Source organism: Amphibalanus amphitrite, unplaced genomic scaffold (genome assembly GCF_019059575.1).
Source record: "Amphibalanus amphitrite isolate SeventyFive unplaced genomic scaffold, NRLGWU_Aamphi_draft 000849F_arrow, whole genome shotgun sequence".
Classification (NCBI taxonomy): Eukaryota; Metazoa; Arthropoda; class Thecostraca; order Balanomorpha; family Balanidae; genus Amphibalanus; species Amphibalanus amphitrite.
The window spans coordinates 178,793-198,657 of record NW_024882343.1 but is presented as its reverse complement, the minus strand read 5'-3'; the positions used below and the strand labels follow the sequence as shown (position 1 = coordinate 198,657).

General features: G+C 53.3%; 1 protein-coding gene across 2 annotated transcripts; it reads left to right on the top strand.

The window, feature by feature from the left end:
- Positions 1-2,725: 2,725 nt before the first annotated feature.
- Positions 2,726-19,210, top strand: LOC122367087 (serine/arginine repetitive matrix protein 2-like). 2 transcript variants are annotated; one of them, XM_043339873.1, is made up of 4 exons: positions 2,726-2,862; positions 8,773-13,860; positions 17,272-17,341; positions 17,582-19,210. In XM_043339873.1, exons 2-4 carry the CDS (start codon positions 9,098-9,100, stop codon positions 17,762-17,764), a joined length of 5,016 nt encoding a protein of 1,671 aa, XP_043195808.1. In that variant the 5' UTR covers positions 2,726-2,862; positions 8,773-9,097; the 3' UTR covers positions 17,765-19,210. The 2 variants fall into 2 exon arrangements, with proteins under 2 accessions (XP_043195808.1, XP_043195809.1); XM_043339874.1 differs by lacking the exon at positions 2,726-2,862 and adding an exon at positions 7,285-7,500.
- The last annotated feature ends 655 nt before the right edge of the window (positions 19,211-19,865 follow it).

Below are 19,865 nucleotides of genomic sequence, written 5' to 3'. Positions count from 1 at the left end.
TTGGGAATTCAAATTGGGTATTGGTAAGGTAGATGTAGCACAAGCTGCCCGATGCACGAGAATGGGTCTTTCTAACCAAACCTTACCTAACCTGACCTACAACCTACAGCCTTAAACCTAAAATTTACAACCTACGACCTAGTCCTACGGTATGGCATATCACAACAGCTTGTGCTACGTCTGCTACCATGACCCAACTTTGTGCCAATTCATACCAACTTGGGATGACAGTCACTGCAGATGTGTGCTGACCATGCAGGTCTTTGTTACAATTGCAATTCTATTGTGTTACAGGTTCAGCATTCTACAGCTGCGACCCGCCATGGCTGGGCCACCGCGGCGGCATCACCTTCAGGGTGGACCTGCCCATGGCCACCCGCCGGTCGGACCCGCCTGCAGTCTGCAGGGAAGCTGCCCTGCGAGCCATTGCAGAGCTCCCGCACCCGGACGTCACTATCTGGTCGGACGGCTCGGCTCGCGGCGGACGGAACAGGGCGGCGCAGGCGCTGATCCAGTTCCACCACCTCAACAGAGAAGAGACCGTGCGCGCTCCTGCAGGGGCGGTCTGCTCCAGCCTAAGAGCAGAACTGACCGCCATGCGCGAGGCGTTCGCGGCTGTGGCCGGCCTGGAGGACGGGGAGTTGGCATCGACCAAGTCGGTCCGCCTCCTCACCTCACCGACTCAAGGTCTGGGCTCCAACTACTCGGCCGCGGCCCAGCTAACTAGACCATGGCCCTGGCCGCCGAGGTGTGGAGGCTGCTGAGTGCTGAGCACCCTCGCCGAGAACGGCACCGAGACGGTGCTCCAGTGGGTGCCAGGCTATGCCGGGCTGGACGGCAACGAAACCGCCGACCGCCTGGCTGGCGAGGCCACGGCGGGCGACCAAGACAGCGCACCGATCGACCTGTCGAGTGCGCGGGCCGCCGTCATGCGCCATGTCCGGGAGCTGTCGCGACAGAGGGCAACCGCTGCCCACCCGCACCCGGACCCCACGCCTGGTCACGACTCCCTGGCGCGCTGGGGGTCGGTGACGCTGTCCCAGCTGAGGACCGGCACATCACCGCTGACCCGTGATACGCTCCACAAGATTGGCCCGGAAGTCGACGACGAATGCCCCGCGTGCGGGGAGCCCGACAGCGCGGCGCACCTACTGACCGATTGTCCGGCCTATGAGGCGGCCCGCCGCCGCCGCTGGGGTGTCGACCCTCGCCTGGTCGACGTCCTCGGCGGCCCGGCGACGAAGGTCGTCACCTTCATCGAGGATGTTGGGCGGACCGAGCCGCCGCTCGACCCGCCTGCGCCGCCGCCCCCCTGAGCGGGTTGGCGGTGGGATGCAGAAGAAGAAGAAGAAGAAGCAACTGCCAGCGCGCCACGGCGGCGAAGCCGAGTTCCGCCGCTGGACACCCGCGCAATGGCCAGCACAGACAAGAGACAACCGAATCACAACACCTACAATTACGTTATTGTTATGGTATTGACATTGTTACAATTAACCCTGCTCTTTCGAGCGTGGATGCACGCTGAAATTGTCGCATAATTCCATGCAGCTTCCACCCTTCTGCAATACAAAGTTTGAATACAAAGTAGTCTTGCAATAGGTTTAGAACTTATGTGCAGATTGTCGATGCTGGTTGACTTGATGATTGGAATTGTGTTTACCTGTTTCATCTGTTTTGACTTAAATATATGGCCATGGACTATGGCCTACCTTGGGAAGTGTCTCTGATTTCAACAAAACATTTTTCATCAGGATACGCTGCAGGGTACATAGTACATACGTAGTGAAAATTTTGAGCATGTATGGGTGCGCATGTGGAGATGTAGACTGCGAATGAGACGGACTACGACGGTTTTTGAACCAATTAAATCTGATTGACAACATAATGTAGGACTAAAAACTGACTGTCAGAAGAATATTCACAGAATATTCACTTCACCCGGTACAACGAAAAGGGAAAGTCAGGGAACAGAGGCAGGTTACATCTCGAAGATCAATCAAATTGCAGGTGCCGATTGGTTATGGATCATCGCAGCTCAAGGTACTGCCTTGTGCTGCTTTATTGTTAACTGAAATTGCTTCCACCTTGTATTGAAAGAAGTCATTATGGAAGATTTTAAAAAGGTTCTTGAAAAATTTAAAAACTTTGAATTTATATTTCTGCAGAATTATACACCCGTATCATTCTTTACATGTCAATATTAGTATATTATCTAGCATATAAGAAAATAGTGGCCTCAAGTTTCTAGAAAATATCTGATTTTGCTCTCTGGGCCAATGCAGATCCCTAAAAAGTTAGGAGCCGTCTTCATTATTTAATGTATAAAACCAAATAAATTATCACTGCTCAAAATAGGAAGAAATGACAAATGAAAAAAAAGTTTTCCTACAGCGCTGCAATCCAGATTTCAAGATAGTGATGGGCACACTAGAAAGCAAGTAAAAGTACTCCACAAGGTAAAAGTAAGAAAGAAGAATATCCTTATACTGTTTCAGAATTGGGTTACAAATATTTTTTATGTGTTTTAAATACCCAAAGCAATCGATTCCACAATCAGTCTTGATGATATTATATGGTTTTTGTATGGTGTTGGTGGTACTTGAATGACCAACGTCAGTACATGTCCATCACCTTTCGATATTTCCGTGGTGCTCGCTCCCATTTCATAGCTGCTCACGGTGTTTTCTGCTGACGTCATATGGTGCTGCTCCACTAGCGCCACCATACGGCGTCAGCTGGCGAATTATCCAGTTAATACCAGAGCCCGAGTTTTAATCGTTTTCCATACTTTTGTATTGACTTTTTTGTATTACTTTTATTTTAATCCTTCTATAAGATTTGCGAAGCTTCTTTCATTGAAGGGTAAGTGTGTTTCTTATTTCTAGCTTCAACGAAACCGTTTCAAATGATTCGGGCCGGTCCAGGCTGTCATCGGCCAGGGTCTCAGACTGGTAATTATTCTATTCTCTGGTTAAAGTTGATGAATTTTGTTGTAGCTTGTTTTTCTCTTCGATAAAGTACATGTTTGTCAGCTTATGAAGCTTATCAAGCTCTTGCAACTGTGCTCTGATTTAAGTTAAATTTACCATTGTAAAGCTGCAATATTTCCTGTTACAGTTACAATTTGAATTGTTGCTTGACTCTCAACATGCCTAAATCCTCAATGTCTTGAATTTATCATGGAATGTTAAGTGTTGATGGCCGGAATTTTCTGTTATCTTTTCTGAAAAGCCCTCCACAACTTGCAGTGTCATTTATCAAGTGCAGTAAATGAAGATAGGACATGCTTTCAAAGCTGCTTTGTATGCGCTGATGCGTGAACTTGACAAAGTTTGGAAAGAAATTCAGTAATAGCCCATGGGAATTGATATTTTACTTTTTAGCAATGAACCGTGACTATACGCATAGATACCTACTACTTACTAGGCTACCTACTGGCAAATGCTTAGCATGAGCGCAATAAACACTGTTTATCTATTTACCTTGTGTTTGTTTGGGAAATTATTTTGCTAATAAAATACAATAGTAATACTACCCACTTATGTTATAATAAACAGGTAAAACTTTTTGTTAAACAATTCATGGCTTCCTAAATCTTTTATTTCTGAACTTGGAATCCTATTTTGGAATGTGTGGGAAATTATTGGTGTGGTTTCTTTTGAATTTTGACCATAGTTATTTCCTGCCAAACTTCACAGTTATTGGTGAATATTAGTTGCTCTCACTTCTTGTTTAGATGTTATTCTAAAATCTAAATACTACAAAAACTAGAATTTAGAAGTGCTTAGGGTTTTGTACCTACCTATTCAATTTTAACATGGATGATTCATTTTGAAAGTAACCCAATAACAACCCATGCACAGTTATCATTTTTGGTTATAGCTTGTAATGTAAATAAATATGTTTGTTTACAAAACATTTATGATATCAGGATTATTTTGTTCCTTTGTCATGCCAGTCAACTCTTGCTTCTTAGAAATCTGCTGATGCTCATAATAATTTTTGTCCACAACATCAACATAGCACATTTTAGATCACACTTATCATACACATGTTATGATGTTTGATACACATAACACAACCTTTTTTACTGGTGTTGGTGAGGGATGAATGTTCAAATGATTTCAGGAATGCATTGGATGGAAACATGCTAATTATTTCTATTATTTAAAACCCATTTCATCATTTCTGAGCTTGGATGAATAATGCAGTGTTGTAATAAGGCACCATGATCATTTTTACAGGAGATATGTGCCTTTGTTTCATTTCATTTGTACTCCATGCTATACAATAAGCATGCAAAAAATCCTGTTTCTAAAGTTTCTAAGATAACCATCAGTTGTCAAGTTCTGAATACTGCATTGCTTATATTCAGTTGTCGAGTTCTGAATACTGCAGGTATTTACCATTTTTGATCTTGTTTGATAACTCAATGCAAGTTAGCCTGTGTGACAGCCGACAGGGCCATGAGATATGCATAGGCTCTATTTGGTTCATTGACTCAATAGATATTGGCTGTCAAGCTCATCAGTTCACTCAGACAGCCCATGAGAATATCTCCGCAGAGGCCGGCAGCCAGTAGCTATTTCGTCGGCGCTACTGACTCAGCCGTCTGCCCGGTCCATCTGGTGCTGTGGTGTTTGATTGTGTTCAATCAGATGAATTGTTTGAAGCGGGTCGCTCGGAGTCCAGAGCCGCTTGCCTTCATTGTTGTGGCGCCCGCAGGTTTGTTTGGGTACTGGTCAAGTGGTTTGTATTTTCATCGCTACCTTGAGCCAACACAGATAATTTTACTTCGATGGTGAGGTGACTATCAGACCCTTCGTCTAGTCTAGTTTGTCAGTCTGATCATTACCAGTCTACCTTTTCAGTCGATTCCGTACGTTCTGTTCGCACGGTTCCACCTCCGGCCGTGGTCGTGCTATCGGTCCGTTATACGACACGCCGGTACGTCGATCTGCTCGGTGTCGTAAAGCCTGGGGCTCAGGGCGCAGTGCGCACACGGCTTCAGGTGGTGTTTGCCTCCGCGTCGGATCAACGCTATCTTATCAGAGAGACCGGCGGGTCAGGATCACACCGGCCGACACTATACCCGGATACTGCGACGGTGACAGAGACGGAGACGGAGACGGAGACAGAGACGAAGGCGGAGACGGAGACGGAGACGAGACGATGACGCGAAGGTGAGGGACGTATTGAATGGCCACTCCCCTCCCCCTGACCTGAATGCGAACTGTGCGAACTCTGTGCCTGTAATAAATCACCTCGTATTTGTAGGTGATTTACTAAAGTGAGCCTAACTGACGAGAAATAGCCGAGGAGACAGGCGAGATATAGTTTTTGTGATATTTGAGGAACGCTGCCGTGTGTTTTGCTGCTGGTTTTGCTCGTTAGTTTGATCGCCTGGCAATGCCAACTGAAACTGGAGAAATAAGACTATTTTAGCTTCTTGGCAGTCCTTTTGTTATGTGGAAAGTTTCCCTAGTAATCCTAACTGTTTTAAGATTTAGGGCTTCCTAATCCAAAATGAAGATCAATCTGATAGATTTACGAATTGCCCGGTGGCTGTTGCGCAATGCGTTGTCAGTATTGGCAGCGGTTCCATAGCCCGGGGCGTGTGTTTTGCGGAGTTGCGCTGCACGGCCCAACTTACTTGGCTCGCTGGCCGGCCGGCTGATGGCCACTCACGGTCTCCGGCGGCTGTGTCCACAAACAGATCAAACACGAAACGGAACGGAGCCAGCCCCCAGGCACTTAAATGTCCACCCACCCGTGGTGAGTGTGGGAGTGGAGGGGGGGGGGACGATGTACACAATCTGCCTGAACGCTACCTGGATTGGGTGGAAGTCAGGTTTGTGATGATGCTGATGTAGATTCAAAGACCAGTTCAGGAAAACGTTGCGCGTCAAGCTTAGTCTGCAACGGTAAGCTCACCCTGCCTGACGAAAAAACAAGCGTCGTTTGAAATTCGTTCCTGAAACTCCGGGTCTGGTCGCGCGAGTCTTTATCGATGGTTTCGATGACCGGCCGTCATTGTTTGCAAATGGGACGCTGTGTTGATGCAGGTCCCTGTTTGCACTCCGTCTCGGACTTTCACTTCACCTTCTATCTTGGTTACTGATTTCGCCATCAGCACATACAAGTTAGGCACACAGAGTGGTGTATTCTACGTCAGACCCACCTCCAGTCCAAGCTTTTGACATCTCCACCCCTAAAAGCCTCTGCCTTCCCACTGTTGCAACTTACAATTGCATCGACCATCCCCCTGAGGACGGGCGATCCCGGTAACATGTTGGCGCTGTGTCAGCCGGTCTGCACGCGCCGTGCACGAGCTGCCGTGTCAGCGCCGACACCGGGTTACCTACATGACCACAGTGGTAAACAGCTCCCGGCGGCGGCGGAGGTGATGGTGGCGTCACCCCTGCCTGCCGAGATCGTTTGTCATTGGTCTGCACAGCACGCGCTGACCGCCGACGGCGTCTTGCGACCACTGCGCCTGTCTGAGCCCGTCGCAGCTTCGCCAGCGGTCGGTGATAGCGTCTGTACCGGCTCCGTCGTCTGTCGATGTTGATAGGTAGTTCACCTGACGGCTGACTTTATAGACCGGACGTATCAGGTGTGGATTGTCTGGCCTGGTAATGCCTCTATCGCACCGTGGATGGCTGTGTTTATTACAGCAATAGCGCTGCTTATTTACTCGACCTAACAGCTTGGTGATTTACTGTCGTCTGATGTAGCCCACGGGCCAGTTCGGGAGTCTTCCGTCCCCCGACTGTTGGCTCGGCGGTATCCGATGACCCAGCTGGCTGTGGCGGCGTCCCGTCTGACAGATCGTCCATCTCTGGGCGCGCCGTGACACCCCGCTGCTACCCACGTCTCTTCCTCCCACCTCAGACAGCCGGGTACTCCTGCACTAGGTGACGTCATCACCGGTGACGTCACCGGCCGTAGGTGTGGGGCGTGACACGGGTCAGGCCGCGGTATTTTGAGGAGTGAGCTGAATCCACCGCGACGTTGGCTCTTTCCCAGCTCTCCCTGGCCGTCGTTTCTCCCTCCTCCCATACTGTGCCGGCGGTTTTTCGTCCCTTCCTTCTTCGCTCATCTCGCGTATCCCCTTTATCCTTCTGCAGTTTTTCTCTGCACCCACTCTGCTGTCCTCTCTACCCTCCGCTCTCCCCGTCTCCTCTCTCTGCCCGGCTCGCCGTAGGGTGCCGCTCCCTCGGCTGTGGCGGCCGGCTCACCTGCCCCGCCCCCGCTCCCGCTCCCGCCGCCGCCGTCGCCCTCAGTCGGTCGCTGACGGCCCGGGCGGCGGCAGGCCCGGCCGGAACGGTGTGCCGCGCCCGCACAGCTGCGTGTCGAGCGTGACGGTTTCGTGACTGTTCCGTGACGGTTTCGTGACTGCTGTGTGACGCGGCGGCCGGCGACGCAGACCGGGGCTGCGGCCTGGCGCCGCCAGCCGCACCTGTGCCGGCCGCGAACGGCGGCGGCACGCACGAAACGGTAACAATTTAGGGACCGGGGTTTGGGCTGTTTGACTCGATAGGGCGATTGTTCGATGCGGGCTATAATGGCGGATGGTTTCCGTTGTAGCAGCGTGGCGCTGCCACACCGTCTTGTCTTTTCGTCCAACTGTTTCCTTTTGGAAGGTTTTTGGAGATGGCTCGCTCGTTTCTTGGTAGACAAATGTTTGTTGCATTTTTTATTGCTACCAATTTTGTTCGCTAATCAAACAAATGTGACGTCTCCCTAGCCCATTTTCCTTGTCATATGAACACATGAAGCGCGAAACACGGCATCCATCAGAGTTGATTAGGTGGCTGGCGTCCTGTCACTCCCAAGTACCGCAGCTGCCAGGGGCGCTGTCACCTGACTGGGGCGCTGTCAGCTGGCTTGTGCGCTGTCAGCTGACTTCATTGCGTCACTCCGTGTGACCGCCACAGGACGGTACCGATCACGGGCGGCTGATGCCCACTGCCTTGGGCATTGGGCGCGCTCACTGAACTCCCACGGGCCGGTCGGCGCGCCCCGCGGCCAGCCAGCAGACCGTGAGTGTGTGGGAGGTAGGACAAGGCCAGACGCCGCCCGCCCACCCGCCCGCCGCCCGGGGCTAGCGTGGCGTGCTGTCTTTACAGGACGACCTGCCGTGGCGTGCTGTCTCCCCGCGAGACGACCTGCCGCGGCCTGACCGGGTCATCTCCGACCGATAGACAGCTGTTGTCCACTCCCGATTTGGCCGGTTGACTGCATAAACAGGTCGGTGCGGACGGTTTGTGCACGCCGAGCCGTGTGATGTCACACTGTTTGTGACTGGTTCTGACGCGCCGGGGTCGGGTCGGGGTCGGCCCCCTGCCTGTTTGTTCACTCCCCGGCTGGCTGGCGGCGCTGGAAGCTCCGTGTTGGAGCGCGGCCATGGAGAGCTGCTGCAGCGCGGTCACCGGCTCCACTGCCGCGCCTCAATCACCGGATATTGGCGTCGGGCTGCCGCGCCCGGTCGGCAGTCAGGTGTGACGTCAGACCCGTTACGTCACGCTGAACTCACTGGGCTGAGGCCGCGCCGTTATAGACTGTTCTCTGGTGGCGGTGATGTCATCGACAGAATGACGTCATCCCGCTGTGGTTAGCGTCGTCACCGCCGCGGGCCGTGTGATGGGCGTGGCGCCGTGTAATGACCCGGGTCCGACGGTATGCCTATCGTGTCCCTCCCGCGCAGTGTCGGCCGGGGTGGGGCGGCCGCCGACGGGCCGGCTCTGACCGATCTGTCTGACTCCACAGGTGACTGGCGGACGACCAGCAGTGATCTGCCAGAGACGTCCGGCGACCCACCGCGTCGCCGCCACCCCCTACGACCTTCCACGAAGCGCGCCGGTCGCCGATCGCCCCCGGCGCTGAGGCTGCACCGCGGTCGGACCGGTTTTTGTGTGCGGAGCCGGGCGGAGTGGACTCCGAGCGCAGTGCTGTGCTGAGGAATAGACAGGAGGGCGTGCCCGTCGGTCACGTGGCTCACAGTGGACTCGTGAGGTGCGCGAGCGGTGCTGGATGGTAGCGCGCGGGCGGCTCGTGTCCTCCCCATCTCTCCTCTCGCGCTCCAGGCTCGACTATGCCCACGAGCTCTCCGTCCAATGTAACGCCGAAGGAGAATCCGCCAAACAGTAGTGCCACGCCCACGGCCAAGTCGCCGCCCACGTCGTCCGCTGCCACCGCGAAAGAGAAAGACAAGAAGCCCGCCGGTGCCGCCTCTGGGAAGGGAAGTATGGGCGCCCGGCTGAGCACGACGCCTGGCTCAGCCGGAAAGGCGCCATCGACGGCATCGGCGTCATCGACGCACACGGCGTCAACGGTTCCGGCCGACACCGCTGAGGCCAAGGCCAAGTCCAAGTCCGGGGGAGGCGTAGCCAGCTTCCTTCGTCGGAAGCCGTCTTCCAAAGAGTCCGCTGCTGGCCCCAGTTCGGGCGCCGGAGCCAAGAAAGAGTCGAAAAGGGGAGTGGGAAGCTCTCTCCGCACTTCTCTGTTCAAACGCAACACCAAGAGTAAGAACGGCACGGACGCTCCGGCGCCTGCGGCAAGCCCAGCGACAGGGGCATCCACCTCATCTTCCACTTCGGCCGCGGCAGAGCCTGCGGGTGCGAGTGCATCAACGAGCTCGGCCTCCACGTCCAAGCCTCCGAGTGGGGCCAGCGCCTCGGCTGGTAAGGACCGCGCCTCACCTGAAAAGGGACGTGTGTCACCAACGAAAGGACGCGCCTCCCCGGAGAAAGGACGCGCCTCCCCGGAGAAAGGACGCGCATCCCCGGAGAAAGGACGCACATCCCCAGACAAGTCCCCAGCCGGGAGGGGCGCCTCGCCACCAAAGACCCAACGGCCGTCGTCTCGAACCGACGCATCGCCGGGAGATTCGACCAAGAAGTCGCCATCACCCCGACTGGGAGGTACAGCTGCTGCCGGGCGGTCTAATCAGGCGCTCACTCCAGAGCGGAAGGAGGCGCTGAAGAAGCAGTGGTTTACTGATGGAAAGCCGCTGCCAGAGCCCGCCGGTCGGGGTCGAGCCACTAGCAAGACAGGAGCGGGAGCAGTCGCTGGATTGCGCACAGAGCCGCGATCTCGGCCGGGACCGGGAGAGACGGTGGGCCCGCCGGCCGCCGCCAGTCGCGTCACCGGCTCAGCTTTCAACGCCGCTGCCGCAAAGTTCGGCGGAGTGAAGACGCCAGCCAAGCCACGAGCGGGTAGTCCCAAGAAGTCTGACAAGTCTCCTACCAACCCCAAGAAGGCAACCGAAACACCTGGCAGTCCCAAAAAGACCACTGGCGTTTCCAGCAATCCCAAGAAGTCCGTTGGAGCTCCGGGTAGCCCAAAGAAATCGGAACGGACTGCTGAAAATCCCACGAAGTCTGAACCCGCACCCAAGCAAGAAGCTGCGAAGGGACTGGACGATTTGATGGATGCCATGTCAGGATTTAAAACCGAAGCTGGTAAAACCAACGGTGCGAATGCTAAAGAGGAGAAAGAAAGTAAGTCTGAATCCAAACCGCCCACAGAAGAGGAGCTTGTGACGTCTACAGTAAGTAGCAGCCTCAACGCCAAGTCCGAAACCAAAGCCCCTGCGTTGGGAGGTGGACTTGATGACTTAATGGGGGCTATGGAGGGCTTCAACCCGGACGGATCCAAGACAAATGAGTCGAATAAGGACTCCGGTATTAGCTCACCAGACGAAAAGAAGACTGATTCTGGTATTAGCTCACCAGACGAAAAGAAGACTGATTCTGAGAAAGGAGATAACAAAGCGTCCTCGGCAGTCTCTGTGAAAGATGAATCGAAGACCTCCGATGAAAAGGGAGGTGCCAAAGGCGATAATGTGAAAACCAATGATGAAAAGCAGCGTTCGGTAGGTGTAAAGAAGGATGACAAACAAGAGGACAATAATGCAAAGAATGCTGTTGGAAGCGACGCAAAAGCTGGTTCTGGAGATTCGAAAGAGAAGGACAAAGCTAGCGATCTGAAAGGGGATGATTTTGCCGGCGATGCTCTAGAACCTAAGGCTGAAAAGACTTCGACGTGGCGGCACGGTGATACTGACAGTGGTGAGCTGGGATTGGGTGGAATTTCTCAGAAAGACCGAGAGGAACGTGCTCATCGGCCCAGCGCCCCCAAGGACGAGACGGCTGACCTGGACTTCCTCATGGGACAAATCGACACCGCACCCAAACCACCGATATCCAAATCCAAAACTCCTGAGAAAGAACATTCGCCAAAAGCTAAAAAGAAACCTGCTGAAAAGGATGCTGGCCTAGATGACCTAATGGACCTAGCAAAGGGCTTTGACATGTCTGCAATGCCAAAATCCGAGCCCGTTGTCGCCAAGGCTTCTGCGGCGCCCGAGGTTGCTCCATCTGACATGGACAAGTTCCTGGACATGATGGACACAGTGCCGGAGAAGCGGACAGCGGCTCCCACAGGACCTCCTGTCGAAGAGGAGCAGTTGATGAAGAAGGACACGTGGCGTACCGGTGACGGAGATGATGAGGCGATGATCGCGCTGATGAACAAACCGCGAGACAAGGACGCTCCGAGCCAGGCGCCCGACTGGGACATCGATGATCTGCTCGTCGGCAAGGCGACGAAAAAGTCAGATGCTAAGCAAGACAACACTGCGCCTGAGAAGGAAACGTCCGTGAAGAAACCCGACGCCGGAGCATTCTCAGGATTTGATGACTTCATTGGTGATTCCTTGTCCGGTGACGGTAAAAAAGACAAACCTGTCGAATCCTTATCGGGCAAAGATGCTGCGTCTGTGGACGATTCAAAGAAAGACACTGACAAAGCCTCAGAGGATAAACAAACTGATAAAAATGCAGACAAGAAATCAACAGATAAGAAACCTTCCAGCGGAGAATTCGCTGCTTTTGATGATTTCCTGAGTGGATCGTTTGACGCTGCTGGAGACAAAAACAAAACTGTTGATAAACCGGAAGAAGTTGCCGATAAGAAATCGACAGGAGGCGAGCTGTCCGCCTTTGATGATTTCCTCAGTAGCTCACAATCTGGTAAGGAGTCTGCTGTCGGACTGCCGGTAGATGAACCTGTTGCAGCCCCCAAAAAGGCGAGTGCCGTGGACTCTGCGCCTCCTGTTCATGCTGAGGAAGAAATCGTCTCCGCCGTCTCTGCCTCTCAGACAACTGCTGCGCCGACCAAACCCAAACCGGCGCTGGACAAGCACATATCGAAGGAGGGCGACACTCGGGGCAGTGTGCCGGAACATGGACATGGTTTGCGGGATCTCCTCTACGACGACAAAGACAAAACTGGCACCAAACCTTCTGCACCACGAGAGGACCCCAAGTCCCGCGAACCGGCCGTTCTTGACGATCTGATTCGGCCGGCTAAGGCGTCAACGACGGCATCTGCTCCGCCTTCCTCCAACAAGGAAGAGACGGTTGTGGCTCAAGCAGCATCCACTACCGAGGCTGGCAAACCATCTGGTAAGAAGGTTACGGATGAACACCGGGAGAAGCCCGGGAACACCCGAGGCAGTGTTCCAGACCACGGGCATGGTGTTCGAGATGTTCTGTATGATGATAGCGACAAGACTGGCCGCAGAAAGTCGGACTCGAAAGATGACTCTAAGTCTCACGAGCCTGCTCCCCTGGAGGACCTGATCCAGCCGAAGAAAGCAGCAGCGTCACATGCAGCCCCGGGTGAGGCCCACGCGCCAAGCTCGGGGGATGAGGATGAAGAGGAGGAGTCGATATCCGCAGAGACAGCGCACCAGACACAGGCCTCCGGCCAGGCAGGTGGTAAGAAAAAGCGGAGGTCGAGAAAGAAGAAGCATGCAAAGGAAGGAGACATCCGAGGTAGTGTTCCCGACCATGGGCACGGTGTGAGAGATGTGCTTTATGACGACAGCGACAAAACCGGTCGGAAAAAGACACCCTCCGAAAGCAAGGGCGACGACAAACATCGAGAACCAGCCGCCTTTGATGACCTCATCCAGCCAAAGAAGGCTGCAGCATCTCATGCTGCTCCGGCCGCGCGTTCATTCAGTCCTGAGTCCAAGCAGACGGAAGAAGCAGTCACGGCGAGCACGGCGCATGAGTCACAAGCGGCTGCCCCAGCCGGTGGGAAGAATGCAAACAAGAAGAAGCAAGCGAAGGAGGGAGATACCCGAGGCAGCGTACCAGATCACGGACACGGTGTAAGGGATGTGCTATACGACGACAAAGACAAGACTGGTCGGAGGAAATCGGAATCCAAGGACGACTCAAAGGCGCGGGATCCAGCGCCTTTGGACGATCTCATTCAGCCCAAGAAGGCTGCTGTGTCTCACGCCGCTGCTCCCGCCAAGAAGAGCTCTTCTCGGTCGCCCAGTCCCGAGGAGGAGGAAGAGGACGAGATATCCGCAGAAACAGCGCACCAGTCTCAGGCTGCAGGCCAGGCAGGCGGCAAGAAGAAGCGGAGGTCAAGGAAGAAGAAGCACGCGAAAGAGGGAGACACCCGAGGTAGCGTTCCCGATCACGGGCACGGCGTCAGAGATGTGCTATACGATGACAGTGACAAGACTGGCCAAAAGAAGTCGGACACGAAGCAGGACACCAAGCGGACGGAGCCCGAGCCTCTCGAGGACCTGATCCGTCCCGCGCAGGCGTCACATACCGCCTCTGCGCCTCCCTCCAGTAAGGACACCTCCGCAGCGAGCCCGACCGGCGCGGAGCAGCCGCTGGTGGCGGAGAGGGCGGGCACGACTCACAGTGCGCCGCCGGCCGCCGCGCGCGCCTCCCCCGAGCGCCAGGAGCCGGCCAGGAAGAGCCTCTCACTGGCGGGGATGACCGACCCCGACCAGGAGGACTCGGACGACGGAGAGGAACTGAGGTGAGTGCCGACCGGCTCTGGGGGTGCTATAGATAGATGGGTAACACCTGTAGCTTGCAAATAAATACATGCAGCTTTATTTGTGGCCACTGATTGCGTACTTACCCGACACTAAAGATATTAGCTTTTCATGATGTCATTCATCGTAAAATGTTGTCCGCTGATTTTTTATTATAGTGCTTTAGTGTAGAGGAGTCATTTACCAGGTTATCGGTGGTCTGAAGTTTTATTGTGTCCCCTATCCCTTCGTGATTATACGCGTTAGGTAGCTCGTTAAAGCTGTGCTCAGAGCGAACGTTTTCTGAGTGTAACTGATCACGGCTGTTGAAAGCATGCCATGCCCGGCCCCCAGTCCAGTCAGCAGAGCGTGGTCACGGAGCGTAAGGCGATATCCCTCCAGACGTATTTCCAGCGACTGGTCATTGATCCTTAGTTGACCGGCCTGGTCGACTCCAAATGACGTGGCGCCGTCAGAGTCTAAACACTAGCTGGTTGGAACTGAAAACCTGCGCAACTTTTGAACCTAACTTTTAAGTCGCCCTGAACTAAGGCGAGACAGTTACTAGACCCTGTTTAACTGGAACGAAACGCGCTACGATTGAAATCGGCCCTGGTGGCGCAGTCGGTTAAGGCGTCGACCCGCGGTGCGGGCGGTGCCGGATTCGGGTTCGATTCCCGGTTCCGCCCGTTCCGCGGGCGTCGTCCCCGGCTGTGTCACCAGGTGTGGGGTAGGCTCCCACTTCAGCCGTAGCCTGGGGGGTGGGTAATGAGGGTCGGGAGGAGGAGGAGCTCTCCTGTAATTGGGACGATACGAGCCCGTTGGAGGGAACCTTGAATAAAAAAAAATATGTAGGACAAGCGATCATCAAAAGGAGGCCTCATTTACCGGAGCTTACCCGTCAGCTATCCCAGCAACTATTTATCGTACAATTGAAGTGGGTTCTTCAAGTGGCACTCGTAACTAATCGATTGACACGGCTCGTACTATTTGCTCTTTTGGCATAGTATTTGGTCAAAGGATTATCAGTGGCTACCGACTATTCGTCACAGTTGTTGGAGCGTTAACACCGCTTTTTATCCTGACGAAGGCTCATCTTCAGTCTTTGACTTATCACCCGTTTCAGTACTTATCCTTTGAAATTTTAAGCCAATCTTGCTACGTTCTACGGCTCAGGGGTGGAAAATTTGTCAATGTGAATATGGGTAGCTGAAGGCTGAACACATCAGCATTGATGGGCACCGTTGTAGCGATGCTGGCCGCGTGTGTATGTAAACGTATATCCGACCTGTGTCGCTAATTAGCCAACACATGTGACCCTGACCCAGTGTTTGGGGTTGGTGTTGACAATATTGGCTACAAATCTCTCTCACGGCTATGAATGCCTACGGTGTGATGAGAAAACCCACGCATTCACTTATTTAGACCTACATTTCAAATTACCCTTCCTCCGAACCAAAAGAAAGTTCAAATATGCGTGGGGCAAAATACGCTCAAATGTGCATTTCCAAAACTCGCCGAGCCTCTGTCGCCAGCATACCTGTATCCCCCGATCGACTGACGTGCGGGTGATGTAATGCGTCTAAACCCAAAACCAGTAGCCGGCCAGTTTCCTGCCGGGCGGGGTGGGGGAGGGTGGGGGACCAGTTTCCAGCCCGACCCGTCAGTCGCCGGTAGCTCCGTGGTGGGCCGCCGCGGCCGCTGGTGGCCTTATACGGTCCGCGTGAGATACTGATTAGGGGTGCTGTTGATGGGCTGTGGAGTGTGTACTGGGCGGGAGGGGAGGAAGGGGGGGCCGGGGGGGGGGGGGTCGTTAGAAAGCTGATGGGGCTGCGGAAGCGCTGTGATTTGCTGAGAGAGATGGATGGGAGAGGATATTGACAGGCGCCAGAGTGATTAGGTGCTAGCTGAGCACCTGATGGAGCGGCGAAGATTGCTGGGCGCTCAGGGGCTCTCCAATGGGCGAAAAACCCTGGATGTCCCGGTCACACTCTGAGACCCGTGCGAGGTCTCGCAGGGTCTAATCAATCACTCCCATGCGTGCAAGCCGTACGCAAGTGTTAGTGAAGTTTAGAATAAGTCTTGTCTGAGAGGAGTGCCGACGAGCCCGTGTAGCCCTCTGATCGGCCGCCCGGTGTCGGGTACCTCTGCGTGGTGTCCGGTCACATTTGAGAGGTCACCACGATCCCGCTGAGTGGGCGCTGCCGTCTGAGCTGCGTTGGAGTGGTCTGACCGTGCTGTCTGACTCTGGGTCAGCGGTGGGGGTGCGTGGGGTGGCTGTGGGTGGGGTGTGACAAGGCTCGGTGCGTGTCATGTAGCTAAGCTGGGGAGGGAGAGGGGTCATATTCATGTAGCTGAGGTGTCTTGCGATGTTGGAACGTAAAAGCTCAGGCAGGTTTGGCATTGCCTGCGAATTGGAATATACGTTTGGATCACGTGAAAATAGGCTGGGTCTCTGGGGTACGCTCGCCAACCAGTGTCGGTCCCATCGAGATGTTTTTTTTTTACAGATCTTTTCCAGACCCATGCTAGGTTTAGTGATGGTATCATGTAAACCGGTTTGCCGCTACCTGTTACTGATTGATGCGATAATGGGTCGTATACGTTAATACTTATCTCCGAAACTTTTAGCTTCCTCAGTCTAGCAAAAAGCCGAAATCGACTGGCCGTTAAATTCTGCCACTGTCACGCATTTGCGGATAGCTACAATTTGCTCGTTTCTGTCTCTAATAGGACCAGAGGCTCTAATAGGGCGGGAAAATGTAAAATATATCATTACATTTTACTATTGATTGAGGCATGCACTGATATTGCTCCTGCTTTACGACTACCAATGGCTGTTCCACGAAACGAGCAGCAGGGAGGGAGACTGCCTGCCCGGCTGCTCAATTATTGAACTCGCGGCGCGGCCGAGGGGAAGCTGTTAGGAGGCCGGCCGCCGGTCACGCGTTCAGTCGTCGATACATCGATAGCTGGCCACAAAATCGGCCACTACACACGGTTCGAACAGGATGGAGCTGAAACGTTAGTCCGAGTCACCAGGTGGCACAGGGAAATATGGGGTAGAATTCTGGACCCACATATATCTAAGCGACGTGGGATACATATTTTTACTCGAATTTCGAAATAAGAGGCGTATAGCCTGATCCTTGCCCCTATTCTCTCGCCCCCTAAACAACCACATACTAGGTACGAGTTTAGCTGTCGGTGAGAAAGCTCCCTGAACTCAACTTCATACTGCTCTGTCTAGTCTATATTTGGCGAGTGCTGCAAGGGAGCTATGGTAACACCTTAGCCAGCACCGCAGCCATTCCCTCTCACCCAACTGTAACCCACCAGCCCTATATTTCAGGCCCGGCTGGGTCAGCGGAATGTCCGACTCCGCGCTGACCGAGCTCTGTTTGTTGTTGCAGACGGCTGATAGCCTCTACGGAGGCCCTGCAGGCGCAGCTGTACAACACTAGGCACGGCGATAGTAAACAGGTCAGTGCCGGGAATGGACGTGGGCGGGGTCTCGGAGATAGATGGAAGTGTGCTGGTGGACTTGCAAAGTTTGTTTGGTGCTTACTTTCGTGTGCGTGCTTATCACTTTTTCTGATACGGTATTACTGTCGTTATCATGCAACTGCAGTTGTGGCTGTTATTGCTACTATGGACCTCTGCCGAGCTGCTCACGCTGGTCCCTGGTAGCCACTGGTTTTCTGACTCTTCGTTTTCCCTCAGGCTGAGGCTGTGCAGCAGGAGACTGTCCAGGAGCTGGAGCGGCTGGAGCGCAGCCTGGAGCAGCGCGAGCGGCGCCTGGAGTCGGCCGGCCGCGGTCAGGAGGTCAAGGCCGCCAAAGAGGGGCTCCAGAAGGTCAAGGAACAGCTGGACGTGAGTCGAGCCGAGACCGCCGCGAAACACTAGTCTGAGATGATGTCGGAAGGACAGACACAGCGGTGGTTGAACCGCTAGAGAGCCCCACGCGCGGACAAATGCTCTGAACTAGCCTGGTGGTGTGGTGGGCGGTGCGGACTTGTGTCGCGGGACGCTCTGAGCAGAGGGGACTCAGAAAACCCCTGTGGCGTGCAGGATGGAAGAGAATCCCAGCACCCCGCTATCCGTTGGTGAGAGAAGTGACTTTGTTGCGTCCCAGGAAGCTTTTACACCAGCGGGTCAGTGACGGTGAGGGACGCTGGTGTCACGCGAAACCGCAATCACATGTGCGTCGGTGCGCCTTCCCGCAAATGATATTGCCCGCTACGCAGCAGAGTGTTTGCAGATAAGACTGGAGTGTCGCTTCTTCTATCGGTGAGTGTGTCGCCTTGGAGTGCGGTGTAGGGGCTTTTCCGCTGGTGGTTGATTGCAAGAAGTGTGTGAGATATTATGGATTTCCACCGATAGTGGAATTACTCTAGGAATGATGGGATGGGTATGCCTTACAATATGGATGATAGTTATTTTTATCAAGCAAGCTTAAAGTAACAAAGCCGTGCCCCATATATTTGCCTGATGTATGCTATATGCTGCGCTCCCCGTAAACATCTCAGCCTGTTCCTCTTCCAGCCACTATAACTGGTACCGTTTCCCGAGACAATACCGTGCTAGATTTTAGCGGCTCTTTAACGCAGTACAACTGGTGTCGCCCTTCCCTTGAAGAGGCGGCACTATCTTCCTCCTGTTCAAAACCAAAACGGTGCGTCAGATTGCAAAGTCTTCTTGGGATACTGTCTGGTAGTAATGGCACACGTGCATGGTTTTAATTTCAGTTTCATCGTTCTCATAGATCACGCTGGCGAAGGACTTTGTTTTCCTCACTGATTAAGGCAATAATGTTCGCTTGCTGATGCGATGCGGCTTGACCTGCCGCGCTACCCCGACTCTCGTCCGAACCTCGTGCCTTTTCTGTTGTGTGTTTTGCTGAGAGTGCTTGTTATGATAGCTGTTGAATGTTTATTTGTAGTCACATAGCATTGATTGTCGATGTGTTATATCGTAGCTTTTTGCGCGTCACAAAGTTTTTTTTCGAGATTCCCACCATAGCTGAAGGCGGGCCTGTTCTTTTTTAGCTCAGATGATACGCAATTAATATGCCTTTTGTTGGGTGGTGTACAGTGCTTAGTTTGCTCGCGTGTTTGCGATATTCGCAGTCGCGAATTGTGCATTGGTCCTGGTTAAAAGTCTTGCTGTGAACGGCTTTATGTGTGCGGCGTAGAAGGCTTACGCTGGGCTTCGCTCCCTCCTAGCTCTTAGGAGACGTCCTCCCGCCTTGTTGCAACCCTCTGTGATTTTGAAGTGAGTCATGCTTTGTCACAAATTGTCGCCCGATCTTAGGGAGGCCTGCTCTACACAGAAATAAATTTAACAATTTTCTGAGATGTTTGTGAGTTACGCATAATTTGTCGTTGAAATTGCCTCCTCCTATTCCATTCATCGCTCTAATTTTAGTTACTGGTACAGCCATTGGGTATGTGTGAGATGTCAGTGTCTGCTGTCCTCCGTTCAACGTCGGATAACTGTCCTAGCGGTTTTATTCTGACGAGGTGACGTTACGTGGATGGCAGCTCTGGAGACGAACACTTGACAAAACACTGGCGACGCCTCAGTCTTCATGACGTGTCAAACCCAGGAGAGACCTCTGCCAACCAAATCAAAATAAATACGTGCTAAACAGATGAAACTGAATGATGTATAATGAAGTCCCGGCTCCTGATTAAATAAATAACTTTTTGATAAATGTATGAATAAGGTTGTGGAGATCAAAGCATGAAGCTTTGGGTGTAAATGACCTGTTATCACTAGTGACATGACGTCTGCCATCTAGCTTTTGGGAGCTGGAAATATGTGACGGAGCCTGCCATGTTACGCGCCATCGTAGCTTCAGAGTCTCGTTTTACTAGCGTACTTTGACTGTATCGTCCATTGTCGAGGCCGTATAACCCCAATGTTTCACGGAGCTCAGTCGCCGAGTTTCCGAGTTTCAGCGGCGTCGGAGGATAAATATTGACCGGCCGAGTGGCTGACAGTC